The sequence below is a fragment of the Vigna angularis genome, chromosome 4 (assembly GCF_016808095.1).
Source record: "Vigna angularis cultivar LongXiaoDou No.4 chromosome 4, ASM1680809v1, whole genome shotgun sequence".
NCBI lineage: Eukaryota > Viridiplantae > Streptophyta > Magnoliopsida > Fabales > Fabaceae > Vigna > Vigna angularis.
In genome coordinates this window covers 35,759,336-35,776,697 of record NC_068973.1, presented here as the reverse complement: position 1 = coordinate 35,776,697, position 17,362 = coordinate 35,759,336, and the positions used below count along the sequence as shown (strand labels likewise).

The following is a 17,362-nucleotide window of genomic DNA, read 5'->3' as shown; positions in this document are numbered from 1 at the left end:
TTAACATGTATTATTATTATTATGTATGTTCTTTTAATGTAAATAACTAACTTAATTTTGAAAACTGTTAAATTTAAATAAATAATCATTCAAAAGGAATAAAATAATAAATAATTATTTTAATTTAAAAAATAATTAAATAAACTAAATAGAATTGATAAAATAACTATGTTAATTTAAAATCATCTTTTAAAAGAATAAAAATTATGTACACGAAAACTTTTTTTTTTCTAAATAATTATTATATAATGATGACTAATAAACACTCATAAGTGTAAAGTGGTTACAGAACCAATCTTCTCTATATCCAAATACATTTTGGTTACGTGTATATATATCTACTTTTTTATAATATGATAACAACGGAAGTTAATTTTTATCATAATTATTAAAAATATAATAAATAAAACAAATAATTTTTATAATTTTATTATAGACAATTAAATTATAAATTTAAAAGATTAAATAATAAAATAATATATATAAATAAAGGTAAAATCGATAAGAAAATGTATAAAAGAATGGTTAAATATGTTTTTAGTCCTTAAACTATTGTTCGTTTCTGGTTTTAGTCTCTCTTTCAAAATAATTCTCGAAAACTAACGTCGTTAAAAATGTGCTGATGTGTCTAACGTCTTTGTCCACGTGTAATTGCTTTTTTGCTGACATGTGAACAAAGACGTTAGACACATCAGCACATTTTTAACGGTCTTAGTTTTCAAGGACTAAAACCAAAGTTTCGAAAAAAATAAGGACCAAATTGTACCTTATTTTGAAAGAGAGACTAAAACCAGAAATGATCAATAGTTTACGAACTAAAAACATATTTAACCCAGTTATAAGACGAAATCCTTAATTACATGACTCACTTTATAACTCAAACTGTCTTACTTTAGCTTTTTAACTTTGTTAAGTAATTATTTTATTTTATATAATTTTATTTATTGTATAACACTATAATAATTAAACATATTATTTATTATACAATATATTAAAGTTACATTGTAATTAAAAAAATTGATTATGTAAAATAAAGTATTTGAAACACGTACCCTTAATGTACTTAAAATATAAATAATTGTTTTTTATCTACATGGAAGTCATTTTCAGATTTTTTTTTTCTATTTTTATTTTTATTATGTCAAATTTTATATATTTTACATTTTAAATTTTGGTATTTTCACTGTGAATTTATGTTATGATTTAAAAATATTATTAAAAATAAAATAGAAAAAAAAATTATCTTCCTATCTATATTATTTGACAAAAATATGGATTCTAAGTTTTAAAATTAAAGATAGTTTTTTTATAAATAAAAATTATTAAAATAATAAAAGTATGTTTATTTTATGAATCGGGAGTTTGTTTTTTAACTAAAATTCTTCTATTTTAGGTTTATGTTTGTTTCTTAATGTTATCCTTTAAATAAATTTATTTTTAAAATTAAATAATTATTTTATTAATTATATTTTTAAGTGGTCGCTTCTTTAAATTTAATATTTTTTCACTTGAATGTCTTTGTAAACTTAATTATTTTTTTAATTATATAACTACCTACAAAAATAATAAAAGTTATTTACAATAAAATTAAACAAATTTATTTAATTATATAATTATAATAATAATAATTTTATCATTTTTTATTAAGATAGAAAAATAACACACATTTCACATGGATTACATTATATATTATCACTATTTTAGATCATATCAATATATATATATATATATATATATATATATATATATATATATATATATATATATATATATATATATATATATATATATATATATCATGAGCATCAAATTTACACACTAGTATTGAAAAAGTTATATATATTATTAGTACCGACAATGTTATTGATAATTTTGTATTAATAATAGCAGTAATGTTATTAAGGTTTAATTATATTTTTATTCATTCAAAGTTAGAATAATTTTGATTTTGGCCCTTAAAGTTAAAAGAAAAATAATGTTTGTTTCTTCAAATTGAAAAGCAAATTTTAGTTACTAACCATTAGGTTTAAAGGAGTAAAACGAGTTTAGTATTTATGATCTACAATTATGCAGTTTCAGGGATTAAAATCAACTTCTTTTTAATTTGAGGAATTTAAACATATGTGAAATTATATACTAACGTATTTAATTCAGGGAAATTAAAAATAATCATAACGTTGTTAATATATTGTGAGGAAAACATGCAGTTGAATAACATGAATTAGTATTGTTGATATCCTTTACATAATACTAACAATAATATACACTCTATTACATTTGTGTTGATACATTTGTATGATTATAAAAAAACAGTTAATGTAATTCAGAAATTTAATTATTACAATATCCACCATAACGAAAAATAGTTATGAAACATTAAAAAAAATCCTAATTTGATTTTCCAGATTTATTTAAATTAAAATAAAGACGTTTAGCTATTGATTTTTCCAATTTAGTTCTATAGTTTTTAAAAATATCAAATCATTTAATTTCTTTAAAAACATTAAATTTAGTCATTTAGTTTTTTAAAGACATGAAATTTGATTCTTTTGACTGCTTGTTGATCTTTTGATTTTCAACTAATCATTTGTTATTTCTGTTCTCAATTTACCATAATCTTAAATTTATTCTTTTTTAACCACATTCATGATCAAGCAAAAACCAACAAACACCAAATTGAAAAAATGACTAAATGTAATTCTTTTTAAAAACTAAAGAACTAAATTAAGAAAATTAATAATTAGATATTTTTTATAAATTCGAATAAAATTAAAGAACCAAATTAGAAATTAGGCCAAAAAAAATAAAAAACAAATTAAATACTTAGTTTATTTTCATTATATACGCACTTTTCACTTCTTTATACTTTTCTATTTACATATAAAAAAATCTATTACAACATTTTTATTGCAAATATCATATAAAAGTTCACAAATTTAAAATTTGAATCTTATAACCCCTTTTCATTAAAGTATCTTAAATAATATAAAGTTATTTTATAAAGTTTTGAAAAAGTAATTGAAACTATACGAGACAACTGTTCTAATTGTATATGCTGTTATTCAAGTTTAATATAAAAAAAAGAATTATAAAAGTTTTTAGAGTTTAATACAAAAAATAAGTTTATAAAATTAGGACACCTATATTACTAGAATCACTCCATTTAAACAGCAATTTGACAAAAAAAATATATGGTAAAAACAATTACTTCTCTTAAATCCAAACAATCTTCATTTAAACTCTTTCATACACTTTCATGGTAGTGTTTGGAACCGTTTCAGCATGTGAGTCCATGTATCAGCTGACACTAGAATGGGATTTATGGTATATTTGTCCAAAGAAAGTGTAAACAGTTTTAACAGTGTACATTAAGCCATCCAAAATGCCTATTAATTTACAACCAAGAGAAAAGTTTGACATCACCACTTAAGCTAACTTGTAAAAGAAATTGCAAGATATGTTATTTTCTATTATTCTACGTATAGCTATACAAGCTGATTTTACAGCATCTTTGCTGTGATCTCACGGAGACATTATCACTGAATCTCCTTGTTCGAAATATAAATATACGAACAAATGTGACATGAAGTCTCTATTATATGTATATATATTAAATAGTATGAGATTAATATTAAATATACATGGTCCTTTATTTATAATAAAACAAATATAAACTAAACTCAAAATATAAAAAAAAAAATAATATCAAACTAACTATAATTAAAAGATAAATATAAAATAAAAATAAGATATCTACGTTAATAAAAACACGATCCTTCACAAAAAGATAAATGGACAATATGCAATGCACCAAGTTCTCAACCTCGATACGTACAAGTATAACATTTGACAAACTTGGTCCTACGCTAAAATCTGCCGGAATGAATATAGATTTGGAGAAAGAAATATTAATGAAATACAAAACGCTTATCACCAGTAAGAAAGGCGTCATTTGTGTCCTCGTTTTCATTTCTCTGTCATCGGGATTACTATGCCACAAAAAATAAGAAAACCATAAGAAAAAATATCAATACAAAGAAAATCTTGATCATCAGCCACCTATTAGAAGATATGCTGTTCAGATACTTTAATAAAGCCCCTTGAGCCCCCTCTACGTTTGCCAATGTATCATCCATGTTTTCATCAATCCTGCAAATTAAGTACCTCTATCAACCCCACCAATGTCTCCATATAAAAGCAAGAAACAGGCAAAAGTCGGTTCACCTTATCATCAATCAAAGAACGTATGCAATTGTTCACATCAAATTAGAATAGTTTCAAAATATTGTAGCAAGGTCGTAAAACAAGAAAGCTCACGGAAGGGCACACTCATGTCTTACACCCCTACCTTAGTTAATGGCTAACCAACCCTGACCCGTGAGTGCCCAATTTGCCCCACCTGCATTGGGAGGGTTTGGTGAATTTAAACCCTCTCTGCCATGGGACAGGTCAGGTGTGGACTTAGGGTTCCTATAGCCCGTATCAACATATTAAAAGTCAATTATATTAACTCTCCTTTAGTAGTTTAACACTAATGCTATCTTCGGTTGAGTGGAGAAAGAACCACTGGGTGGGGAGGAATAAAGAAGAAACAATTTTTAAAAATAGTGCGACCCACTATTTCTAGCCATCTCTATCTCTCTCCTTACTTCCTATCCAATCAATAAAATTACACAACTTTTAAAAAACAAGCATCTCTATTTCTCATTTATTTATGCTCTCTACCAAACAACTAAACATTCAATTCCGTTTCTTACCTATTTCTCTTCTCTCGATTTATTTCTATTCCCTGTATTTCTCTCTTCAAAACGAAACAGCGTAAGAGAACATTTCATACCGGTGAATTTTTTCCATACACCAGAAGAATCATGATTCTTGGAAATCATGAATCCTGGAAATTATGATTCTTAGGAATGACTAAATTTTATTTGGTTTGTCAAAAATATTGCCAAAAATATTTATATTTTTTTATAGAAATTAAAGAGTAGTGTTGTTAAAATATTTAACTTGTTTCCACGCATGATTTAACTCAGGAAAGTTAGAATATCGCCTCCTTCCCTCAGAATGTTTTATGGAAAACTTGACCAAATATCATTCGTTAAGAATGTTACTTTTTAAAAGTCAACCAAACATACGAAACATATTTTTCCCAATTTATATTTTCGGAATAAGACAAACTTTTTTTCTACAAAACGTTCCCTAGTAGTAAACAGAAATTACTTTATGAGAGTAGATTAATTTTAATTGTCTGACTTCAACCATTTAAGGGGGCAGGTATGGCATAGTGCGGATTCTACTAATATTTTTCTAAATTCTAGTGGAGTTCGATTTAAAACCCTAGGGGCTAGGGTGCAGTTGGAGTTAGGTTGAGCAATAGCCCATTAAGCACCCCGACATGCGAATTGACATGATGAACTAATAATAATAGACTGACATCTATCACAAAAAATCATTACAAAGATTTAACTGGGAAAAAATTGATATCATAGTCAAAATCAATAAATTAAAAAAAGTAGTTAGCAATATCTTCGTAATTATAAAGAAAGCGAGTATAAACTCCAAAAGTGAAAAAGTTAAGCAAGATTTTAAAAATTGAAAATATTCATCATCCTCAACATTTTACAAACTTTACCTTGAGTTTGAACATGGACTTTTGCGAATAAGTTAGCACGTTTTACAGATATAATTACATGTTAAAACCAGTTACCAGAACTTCTTCAGAAATTCATCAATTTCTCTCAACGTGATAAGACAAGCATTTCAAAGAAAAAAATTGTAGTTGAAATTAATTTGGACACACATTCCAACTACATTTATCAATTCAGAATACATTTTATCAAAATTAATTCTACCCAAATTTAAAACAAGCATCCCCTTAGGCTCGACAACATGGATTGCTGGACTTTCCCCATTTCTACTTTTCTGCTCATCATTTTTTCTTTAATAGAAAAAAAAACATAGATTAAGAATTTAATAAAACAGCAGCATCAAAATCAGGAGAATGCAATCAAAGACAGATCCACGCATAAGATGGAACAGTCCTAAAAATGAAAACAAAGCTTTCACTTCCTGTAGCTCTTTCACCAGAACATATCATCATAACAAAACTCGTTACAGGTTTAATAAGGAAAAACAATAATTAGTTTATAATATCCATTCCTACATATATCTGAAAGCCAATATACTTTAAAACAAAGTGATGCTTTGCTACAAAGAATATTATAAGTTAAAAGTCAAAAGCCAAATTTATCAGTGTCAAGTCAATATAACAGACAGGCTCACTTGATCATAATGGACAAATAAATAAGTAAGCTTGTAATTTCAATATAATCATATATCAATTTAAATAAAGCAACAAAGGACAATAAATATGCATCTATACAATGCATGAGTGAGAAATATAAAAACCTGATGGCAACTTCTCCCTGTTGGGAAACAAGTGTTGCTAGCTGATTAAAGATGTTGCTAAGCTCGTGAATAGTGGACTCAACATTCTGAAGAGCTTCAGCTCTGCTTTGCATGTAGCTATCTTGCAATGGGGCTACCTCTTGTTGCTGCTGTTGCAGCAACGGTTGACTCTCCCCATCAACCTGTTTTCTGCAGGTTCAAAAGGCCCACCAGAAAATTGTGTGAGATCATAGTTTCAGATATGATTCGTCATGACCAAAAACAGCCTTGATATTGGAGCATAATAATAGTGACCACTGTTCAAACAAGGGTCCAAATTGTGCCTTGTAACCGTAGTTCTCGCTTCTCAGCTAGAACCAGGCTCAACATTTTTGTGGGTCATTCTTAACATTTCAACTTCTAATTGAAAAGGTTTTGTACTTAAGATCCAAATGGATGGAATTCTGGTATGGGGTTTATAAGGCCTTGGGCTCAGGCTCACTGACTAAGACTGCTAATTTTTGTGGTGTAAGTCTCCAAGGTTTCTCATCACACTATCCTGTTTGTTATAAAGTGGTTAAGTTTCTATTTATATTACTGAGCAGATACTAATAGAAGAGAAAAGATGTCGTAGTTTTTGCGATTACTATATTCATTTATCTTTATGTCTAGTATGTTATGCATCGCGGACAAAACTTTTATATTTCATATAATCACTCGTGTTTTTATGTTATGGGTCTCTTAAAGAGGGTGAGCCCTAACACAATGGAAAAGTTGCACCTTAGTGATCAGTTGGTCACAAGTTTGAATTTGAATCTGCAAGGATAATGTTGCATACAATGATCCTCTCTCATACTTTCGCACCACAAGCAAGAAACCTTTTGGCATGAAGGTCCCTAGTTAGCTTTACTTATGGGTATTTGAATTGAAAATTAAACTATCATATTTATGAGATATTTTTAAAATTGTTCCAGACATTCAATTATGAGATATTGAATTTGGAAGGTACGGAACATTGGTATGAAAAAAAAATCTTACAACTAATACTTTGGGAGATTCATGATAGAATCCAATAGTTGAGAGGGGGTAATGGTCTAGAGATACCTAATTATATATTATAAGAGAAGATTGTCAGGTAAATGGTATTGCTCCTAATGAGACGATACAATCAATGTCATTTGAATTGCGTTGAAGATCTCACATCAACTAAATATTTGATAACACTATAATATATAAGTAGATATAAACCTTATTTCAAGTTGATTTTGTGAGATTAAATTAGAATTAAAGCCTATTTTATAAGATGCTATCAAAGTTTATCTTAATGAAGTTTGTTGGACCTAATGTGCCATCTACTATCTGATCTCCTATTATTCCCACACTCGAGATGTTTAGTCTTAGTGTGAGGAGGCTTGTTAAAGATTTCATATCAATTAGAGATATCACAAAGTTATAATAAGTAGATGTAGATCTTATCTTACCAATTCAGTTTTGTGAGGTCAACCATAGTTTAAAAAGTTTCAATTTTTTATATGCTTTGCATTCTGTTATATTTGCTTTTATCTTGCATAATTGAAGTAAACATGACTGTTTTCACAACCAAGTACAAATTTCTTGTCTTCCTATCGGTGGTGTTAATAGCTACTGTAGCATCACTATGACATTGCAGAAATGCACTGATCCACGATTGGAACTCCACTGCGCAGCATCTGAAAAAACGGCTCAGGCAACCACAATGGGTACCATGGTTTCAACTGCCACAGCGGCTTAGAGGCCAGGAAGTAGAACTACATGTTACACCCTCGTCCAGTCCCAGATCCCCACTCTGTTTAATGTTTCAGTCATGATTATATCTTTAACAATTGAACATTCTGAGTTAATATTGTACCATTTTTATGAAGCCTGTTGTTATTTGCATACAACAATTTTTTATAGATATGATTGATTTCGTAAAACAGTTATGCAAATTCTGCTATTTGCCAGCGATACTTTCATGTTATCTGCAATATGATATGGTGGCTTTCCGCCATTCCCCACCATCCGCTCATGCACAATTTTTATCTATTCAATTCAGATCAAACACTTTCTTCGTTTTAGCACGTTTTTATCTTTGTTATGCCCCTTACTTTACCACATACTATTGCACAAGCAACACAAGTAAAAAGGGACAGGTGAGGAAGCATAACTTACTTAGCAAACAACTGAGATGAAGATGATCCACTAGCCCATGGTGGAGCAGGGGCATTAGAACTACTAGCAGCCGATCTGGTAGCCAACGGCCGTTGCCGGACAAAAGGATTTGCAGAATCCTTAGAACCAGAGGCCGAAAACAGCTGTCTTCTATTCTCGTGCCCTTTCAAGTTCTTCACAAAAACATCAGCATCGCATCAGTGTCGTCCGCAATTAGAGAAAAAACACAGAGAAGTACGACAACGCAAACACAGCACAGTACCTCAGTTCGCATGGTGAGAACATCTTTAAACTCTTTAGTGGCGCCCATCAGCCGCGTCTTGAGGTCATCAACCACCGTTGTTGAATGCATAGTGGTGTCGGTGGAAGCGTTCCCATTCGTGTTCCTTGAGTTGCAAAGCAATTGAAGATCCACAACCGCAGAGTTTAACGCAGTGATATCTTGCTTAATTACCCCCGTAAGCTCTTGGATTTCCATGGTAGGGTCATCGAAAACCGAGGTCCTCTTAGCCACTGCAGAGCAATTAAAATCAAAACATAGGGTTCTAAAATCAATTAAAAATAGGCTTTTATTTGCTTACACTTGGCAAGCTTGGCGAGCTTCTGAGACGTTTGGTGAATCCCGAAGCCAATCTTGGAAGCTCTTCTGTTGAACTCTGATTGATTTGTAATTGCAGATCGCTGCTCCTCCAATCTCGATGAATTGCTGCTTTGTCCATTCGGCGCTGATCCCGACTTCTTCAACCTCTCCGCAATGCTATGAAATTCAAGCGTCCGATCCCTAAACGATGACTGCGCCGATTTGGAGTGCATTTTGCCAGTGTATCAGACACCAGTGCAAGATCCTTGAAGCCGGCGCCGGAAATTCTGTTATAGTTTCCGGCGAGAGGTGGCGAACTACAGAGAAAGATAAACCCTAGATCTAATTGGAATCGGATCGTATTAGCAATTGGGAGAGTTATGCAGTAGAGAGTTTTAGAAATGAAAATGTTGCGTTACAGCAAAACCTGTAGCTCTGTTTGGACATTTCACCCTGACCTCGCGGGATAGGATCTCGTGTTATTGTTAACTGTTTCGTCTTTTCTTATTTTAACACGTGAAATAGACTGCAAAATGCACTTATTTTTAGTGTTATAATAAATTATTTTTATTGATGGGAAATATATAAAAAAGAAAAAGACAATTACAATATATACTAGCAGGGGACCAGGCGTCGTACGGAACGGACGCTCGCGCCACCATATGGGATCTAGAAAACTACCCTTCTACTTATTGATAGGAAGGGTTGGGTATGGTAGGTCGGATGCCTGTGTGCCCATAATCATGCAACCTTACCGCTTGACACTTGGAGAAAAAATAACTCGCCCGAAGTCGGTCGGCCAGGCCGTGAACCCGTCAGGGCCGGCCGATCATGAGGATAAGTCTCGCGAGGACGACCGGCCGCGTTACTAATCAACTTAGCTTAAGGTAAGTAGGGGTTAAAAGCTATTGGGCTGAATTGGGCCTGTAAAATTACATTTTGCTAAGTTTATATTTATATATATAATATTTATTGATTAACTTTTCATTATAATGTTGCTAAAAATTTTATGACTATAAAAACTCTTACCAGATTAATGTGTCTATGTAAAAATGAAAATGAAGTCTCAAAATTTATCAACACTCTCTCCGGTTCTTCTCCATAGGAAAATCCTAAAGTGTCAACAAGTGAAAAACTTTCATATTTCTCCTTCACAAAACTCCCTCTTTCATTTATTAAAATATTTCTCTTTTTGACCTTCAACCTTATAAAATCAATTGAAATATGTGGCTGATCTGTCTATATTTTTTTGATTGTTTTTTATTACTTATTGAAATATATATGTGACATGTTTTCCTTAATGATTTCTAGTATAGTTGTATTTGAATTAAAAAAACTGCAAATAATTGTTGACTTTAAACAATTCCTTAATTTAAATGAAATACAAAGTTTTAATAATAAATCAAACATACACCTCATTCGTTATAAATAAATCATACACAATTATTTGGATTACTTACTTGATTTTTGTTACTTTTTCACATCTTTATTATCACTAGACTCACAGCATTTTATTTCTTCAACTATACCTTTTTATTGTAAATGTAAATTAATTTTTTATTTAAAATAATATAAATTTCTATTTGGAAAAAATATAAAAAATATATTTAAAACTATGGAAATATAGAAATTCTGTTTAGAAAAAAAAAATGGAAGAATACAAAATTAAAAAATAACAAAATATCAATTTTTTTAATTGAAAATTATTAAAATTTTAAAATAGAAAATTATTAAATATTTATAAAACTAGAAAAATAGAAATTTTAAAATATAAAAAATATAGAATTTTTAATTGAAATTCATACAAATTTGAAAATAGAAAAAGTATTCAAATTTATTTAAGAAATCCTACTTTAGAAGAAATATAAAAATAAAAATATAAAATTATAACAATTTAATATATTTGAAACAAATTTGATTTTATATATATATATATATATATATATATATATATATATATATTAGGAGAAATAAATATGAAATCAATAATTAAATAAATACAGAAGGCTGCCACTCGTGTGTTTGTTTTCATTTCTCTGCCATACCAATGTCTATGCCACAAAAAATAAGAAAACCATAAGGAAAAATATCAATACAAAGAAAATTTTGATCATCAACCACCGATTAGAAGATATACTGTTCAGATATTTCAACAAAGCCCCTTGTGCTCCCTCTACGTTTGACAATGTATCATCCATGTTTTCATCAATCCTGCATATTAATGAAGTCTATTAACCACACTATGTCCCAATTGGCCAATATAAAAACAAAAATCAAGCAAAAGTTAATTCACCATGTTAATAATCGAAGTATACATGTAGTTAACACATGTTTTACAGGTAAATTCATAAGTTTGAACACATGGTTCCATGACTTTCTCTCTCCCTTCTACTTTGATATATCATTTATAGTAACATAGAATTTGTCCAACCGTTGCCATATGTCCTTATATGGTGCATTGTCCATTCACTGTTTCTTTTGATTTTGCACCTACTGTTTTTACTTTCTCTCTCCCTCTTTTTACTTTGTTCTACCATACAAAAGCGCGGGTGCTGATCTAGTTTGTTTCTTTTAAGCAGGAATCACATATACTATTACTAAGAAATTGATAAAGAAGTATTCAAAACTTGAATTATGTAACCAGATAAATCCCAGCACTGGCAGGCACGCGTATTAAAAACTAAGCTGTCACTGCCTCTAGTGCTTTCACCAGTTGATATCATGAAACTAGTCTCCGTTTAAGATTAAACAAGCAAATCTGGAAAAGACTAATTAGCCTACAATGTCCAACTCCAATGTCCATGCATAATAACGTCCAAGATATCCCAAAATATACTCTAGAAATAAACAACTAAATAAGAAACCAAAAACAATTCTTAAAAAAGTCATAAACAAGGAGGGACAAGAAAAGAAACTACAAAGTGAACACATAAACTTTCATTGGTAATTACTAATTAGGCCCCCTCCCCGAAACCAACCAACCAAGGATGTGAGAGTATTTTTAATTGTCACCAGACCCTTTGGGGCAAGGGAGGAGGAATGCCCAAATTCATATATAATTAATTCAAGCAATGAAGGAAGACCGTATTATTTAAGTCCTCTAAGTAACCAAGAGCATCTGAATGTTCATAAAGTTATCATGAGATAACATCAACAAAAGGCAAAACCAATCTTACCCTACTAGGTAAGGTCAGCTACACAGATCACCTGGTGCCATTTGTTTAAAGGTCAAATTTACAAACAAAATTCATTAGGGATCTATGTTAGGTGTGTGTGTGTGTATATAGAGAGAGAGAGAGTAGTTTTATGTTCGTTGATGAGAGCCTAACACGACTTTCTTCTCCACTTCGACTTGGGAACGCTAAGATACCATGGGCGTAGTAGAAAGCAATTTAAATGGCACGGCATCCAGCATTAGAGTCAGCATGAAATAAACAGCTCAATCATCTCCCGCAGACAGATAACCTAATCCACCTATGTTTTACTCTCCTGAGTTTGCTAGTACTTTATAGGAGATAAATTATTATGCAAGCTATTTCTCTACTTAGTAAGCAGCAAAACAAGCAATTTAAACAGTAAGGCATGACACAATTGAGACATATGAAATACCTGATGGCAATCTCTCCTTGTTGGGAAACAAGCGTCGCTAGCTGATTAAAAATGCTGCTAAGCTCATGAATAGTGGACTCAACATTCTGAAGAGCTTCGGTTCTGCTTTGCATGTAGCTGTCTTGTAATGGAACTACATCCTGCTGCTGCTGCTGCTGCAACAATGGTTGACTCTCCGTGTCCATTCGCTTCCTACAGATTTAAAAGCTATGAGAAAAGTATAAAAGTTTTGGGAAGAAGCCAGAATTCCTGCCAGAACTTGACCGAACCTGAAACAGCCTTAAAACATTAGAGCATAGCAAAAGCTTTTATTATTAAATGTAAAGGATCCGCAAATCATGCCCAGTAACCATGCTCTTGATTCGGACCAAGATCCCACTGCTTTTGGGGTATACGTGTCACTTCAACTCCCATCTCTTGAATTGAGCCAAGCCAACAACGGAAAATGGCTAAAATGGCAAGCTTGCTTTCCTACTTATATTTTGGCCTGGCTTATTTGACCAACAAAATTCTCTTCGCCAGGCAAAATTTATAAGTACTTGAGTTTTCTTGGGTCAGTTTAGGCCACCAAAGGTCTGAAAGGGCCAAACTGTTTAACCAGTATAACTGTAACCAAACAATCAATTGAAGTCCATAGGATGTAACTTATGCTTGTTTGATGCAATTGCATCAAAGGGATAGCCAAAGTTCACAAGTTGGAAGTTAAAATTGCTAAAGTGGTTGCAAAAAAAACTGCAAAATTCAGTTGGACTTCAATAACATCTCAAGGAAAACAAATAATGAAATCCATGTAAATTGTAACCACACTTACACTATATATTAATTAATAAGCCAACTAGTCTTACTTAGATTCACCAATTCCTTTCTTCCAACAAAAATCATACACTCAATAATTATCAGACATAATAACACACATTCATGTGATAAGAAAACATCAATTAAAATCATCACACAAATTAGTCTACATGCATTACACAAAAATTGTCAAGAGAACAATAACCAGATGCTTAACTACAAGACTAAAAGAATATACAAATAAAAACACTTTACTTACTTGGGAAACACCTGAGATGAAGATGGTGACTCGTTAGCCCAGGGAACAGCAGGGGCATTAGAACTACTAGCTGCCGCCTTAGCAGCCAAGGGCCGTTGCCGGATGAAAGGATTAGCTGAATCCTTAGAAGCAGAAGAAGAAAACAACTGTCTTCTATTCTCGTGCATTTTCATGTTCTTAAAACAAAACACAATACGATCTTAGTAGCTAGACATTAAGCCACAAAAACAAACACCATAAACCACCAACACCACAAAGTACCTCAGTTCTCATGGTGAGAACATCCTTAAACTCTTTGGTGGCGCTCATCAACCGCGTCTTCAAGTCATCCACCACGGTGCTCGAATGGCTCGTTGTGTCCACAGAAACATTTCCACTCTCATTCCTAGAGTTGCACAGCAACTGAAGATCCACCACCGCAGAGTTTAAAGCAGTGATATCCTGCTTAATAACACCAGTAAGCTCTTGGATTTCCATGGTAGGGTCATCAAAAACAGAAGTCCTTTTCGCCACTACGAATCAAAACAATAGAAACGTTCATAATAACTTCATATCATATTATACTATAGTAAAATAAATTAAAGTAGGTTTATAACTTCATGACCTCACGCATCCAATGATTTTAATCTAAAATCAACAAAAATAGGCTTATAACTTTATAAGTTCGTAATTTTACATTCTATGATTTTGTTCTAAAATCAATGAAAACAGGATTATAACTTCATATCACAAGATTATAACCTAAATTCAATTAAACTAAACGTATCGTCATTTGCTTACACTTGGCGAGCTTGGCTAACTTCTGAGACGTTTGGTGAATTCCGAAGCCAATTTTGGAAGCCCTTCTATTGAAATCCGATTGATTTGCGATCGCCGATCGCTGTTCCTCCGATCTGGAATGACTGCTACTGCTGGGTCCAGTGGGCCCTGATCCGGACTTCTTCAACCTCTCAGTGATGTTGTGGAATTCATGCGTCCGATCCCGGAACGATGACTGTGCCGCTTTCACGTACATTTTCTTTTCCCGTCTTGGAAATTCAATGGAATCGTTGGCTCCGGGAATCTGAGATCCGTGAAAGTAATCAGGCACACGTGAACAACACGGGTAAAACTCAAACTGAATTTGGAATTGGAATTTTTTTTCGGTGATTGTGTGTATGTTAATGAATCATATGTTGCAATTCGTTGGGGGAAGACAAGGGGATCTGGAAAATTGGTGTAGTGGATAGTGGTTTGTTTGCATTGAATGAATTTGATAGTTTCATTTTGTTCCTTTCCGACCTTCAAACATCTAACTTTGTCTAATTTGGCATCTGAATATCCCAGAGTTATAACTTATAACTGTTATTTTGTTTAAAAAAATGATAAATAGTGGTTTTATTAGCAAATAATCCAAAAGTAGATTGGTTATTTAGATTTTTATTTAAAACCAAAAATATAAATTTTAGTTTTTTTCAAAGAATTATTATAAGGAGTAAAACCCCATTTTGAATTAACTTTCAAACTCAACACACTGTAATATCATAATAAATGTTTTTGCTAGATGTTAGCATCATGTGATCATTATAAACATTATTTTGCAATGTTTTATAATGATAAATGATAAATCAGGTTAGGATAGTTTTGATATTTAGGTCAAAAAAAATATATTCACATCACTCTAAAACTCTTATCATAAAACTCAATTTTCTATTCATTTCATACATGTAAATTTTGTATTACAAGTATGTCCTTGAATATGATAAATTAGACAAGACCATCGAATCTCACATTAATTATTAATAAATATTCTCTGATATCCATTAATATTTGCATTTAGTTTTTATCATATGAATCATCATTTTTTATATTTAATTAAAAGATAAAAATTACAACAAAAAATGCTAATAAAATCATACTCACCCTGCAAATCTAATTTGTAGGTCTTACCATTTATCTTGGCCAATACTTTAAAAGGACTATCCCCTCTTGGCATAAGCTTAAACTTCCTTTATGTTAGTAATCACTCTTTTCTGAAATGCACCCATACATTTGTCTTGGTTAGTATTTATGGCAATAATTTCTATGTTATAAAGAATGTACATTGATTTCTGGCCAAAAATGTCCTCCTCACTTCACCACTTTTTTACAAAGAAAGTTTGTTTTCTTGCTTTCTTTCTCCACTCTTTTCACTTTTTTCTATCTCCTGTTGATTATTTTTCTCTCTCATTTTTCTTAGCATTTTCTTGCTTTTCTTATATTTTTTTCTCACTTATTTTCTCTCATTTTATTTTGATATTCATAAACCTTTTTTAGTGACAAAGGTATAAGAGTGAATTTTGGGTCTTAGTGAAGAAATGTGTATTCATCATGTTGTTGGTCTTCTTTTTTTTTTTATATCAAACTACCATGGTATTTTGAGCAACATATGGCTAGCCTCCATAGGAATTGTATGACAAAGGATATTAAATGAATCTCAAACTAACATGTTTATGAATCTCAAGATGTTCCTCATAGATATTAAATGACACTAGTGCAAAAAAGACCTTTAACGTCACCCTTTAGACGTCTGACCCTCGAATATCCAACCTAAAAAATGACCGGTGACATTTTTCGTAAATAAAACAACTATTTAGACATCGGTTATGGAAGGGTGGCATTTTCCATTTAGACATTTGATCCCGCCACTCCGACTTCTGAAGCACTCTACACGTCTGTTAATTGGGGGAACCGACGTCTAAACCCTAAGTCCAGAAATTTAAAAAGTCATTTTTTTGACTCCGTTTAGACGTTTGATCCCGCCACTCCGACTTCTGAAGCACTTTAGACGTCTGTTAGTTGGGGGAACCGACGTCTAAATACTCATAAACGTCGGCTCCCTCGAATAGACGCCAAAACTAAACGAAAAAGTTAATTGGGGGAACCGACTTCTGAAGCACTTTAGACCTCTGTTAATTGGGGAAACCGACGTCTAAACCCTAATCCAGAAATTTAAACAGTCACTTTTTGACTCCATTTAGACGTCTGATCCCGCCACTCCGACTTCTGAAGCACTTTAGACGTCTGTTAATGGGGGAACCGATGTCTACACCCTAATCCAGAAATTTAAACAGTCACTTTTTGACTCCATTTAGACGTCTTATCCTGCCACTCCGACTTCTGAAGCACTTTAGACGTCTGTTAATGGGGGAACCGATGTCTACACCCTAAATTCAGAAATTTAAAAAGTCACTTTTTGACTTTGTTTAGACGTCTGATCCCGCCACTCTGACTTCTGAAGCACTTTAGACGTCTGTTAATTGGGGGAACCGACGTCTAAACCCTAATCCAAAAATTTAAACAGTCACTTTTTGACTCCATTTAGACGTTTGATCCCGCCACTCTGACTTCTGAAGCACTTTAGACGTCTGTTAATGGGGGAACCGATGTCTACACCCTAAATTCAGAAATTTAAAAAGTCACTTTTTGACTTTGTTTAGACGTCTGATCCCGCCACTCCGACTTCTAAAGCACTTTAGACGTCTGTTAATTGGGGGAACCGACGTCTAAACCCTAAATCCAAA

General features: G+C 31.7%; 2 protein-coding genes across 4 annotated transcripts; both read right to left on the bottom strand.

Moving 5' to 3' along the window:
• Positions 1 to 3,734: 3,734 nt before the first annotated feature.
• Positions 3,735 to 9,676, bottom strand: LOC108331963 (syntaxin-32). 3 transcript variants are annotated; one of them, XM_052877102.1, is made up of 6 exons: positions 9,585 to 9,676; positions 9,159 to 9,499; positions 8,840 to 9,090; positions 8,578 to 8,750; positions 6,409 to 6,597; positions 5,759 to 5,938 (listed from the first exon to the last, which is right to left on the bottom strand). In XM_052877102.1, the coding sequence occupies exons 2-6, from the start codon at positions 9,388 to 9,390 to the stop codon at positions 5,761 to 5,763; spliced, it is 1,023 nt and encodes a 340-aa protein (XP_052733062.1). In that variant the 5' UTR covers positions 9,391 to 9,499; positions 9,585 to 9,676; the 3' UTR covers positions 5,759 to 5,760. The 3 variants fall into 3 exon arrangements, with proteins under 3 accessions (XP_017422492.1, XP_052733062.1, XP_052733061.1); XM_017567003.2 differs by lacking the exon at positions 5,759 to 5,938 and adding an exon at positions 3,735 to 4,149 and having other exon boundaries at positions 9,159 to 9,643; XM_052877101.1 differs by having other exon boundaries at positions 9,159 to 9,643.
• Positions 9,677 to 11,146: 1,470 nt separating this feature from the next.
• Positions 11,147 to 15,135, bottom strand: LOC108329971 (syntaxin-32). Its single transcript, XM_017564396.2, has 5 exons — positions 14,601 to 15,135; positions 14,082 to 14,332; positions 13,821 to 13,996; positions 12,767 to 12,958; positions 11,147 to 11,368 (listed from the first exon to the last, which is right to left on the bottom strand). Exons 1-5 carry the CDS (start codon positions 14,833 to 14,835, stop codon positions 11,209 to 11,211), a joined length of 1,014 nt encoding a protein of 337 aa, XP_017419885.1. The 5' UTR covers positions 14,836 to 15,135; the 3' UTR covers positions 11,147 to 11,208.
• Between the last annotated feature and the right edge of the window lie 2,227 nt (positions 15,136 to 17,362).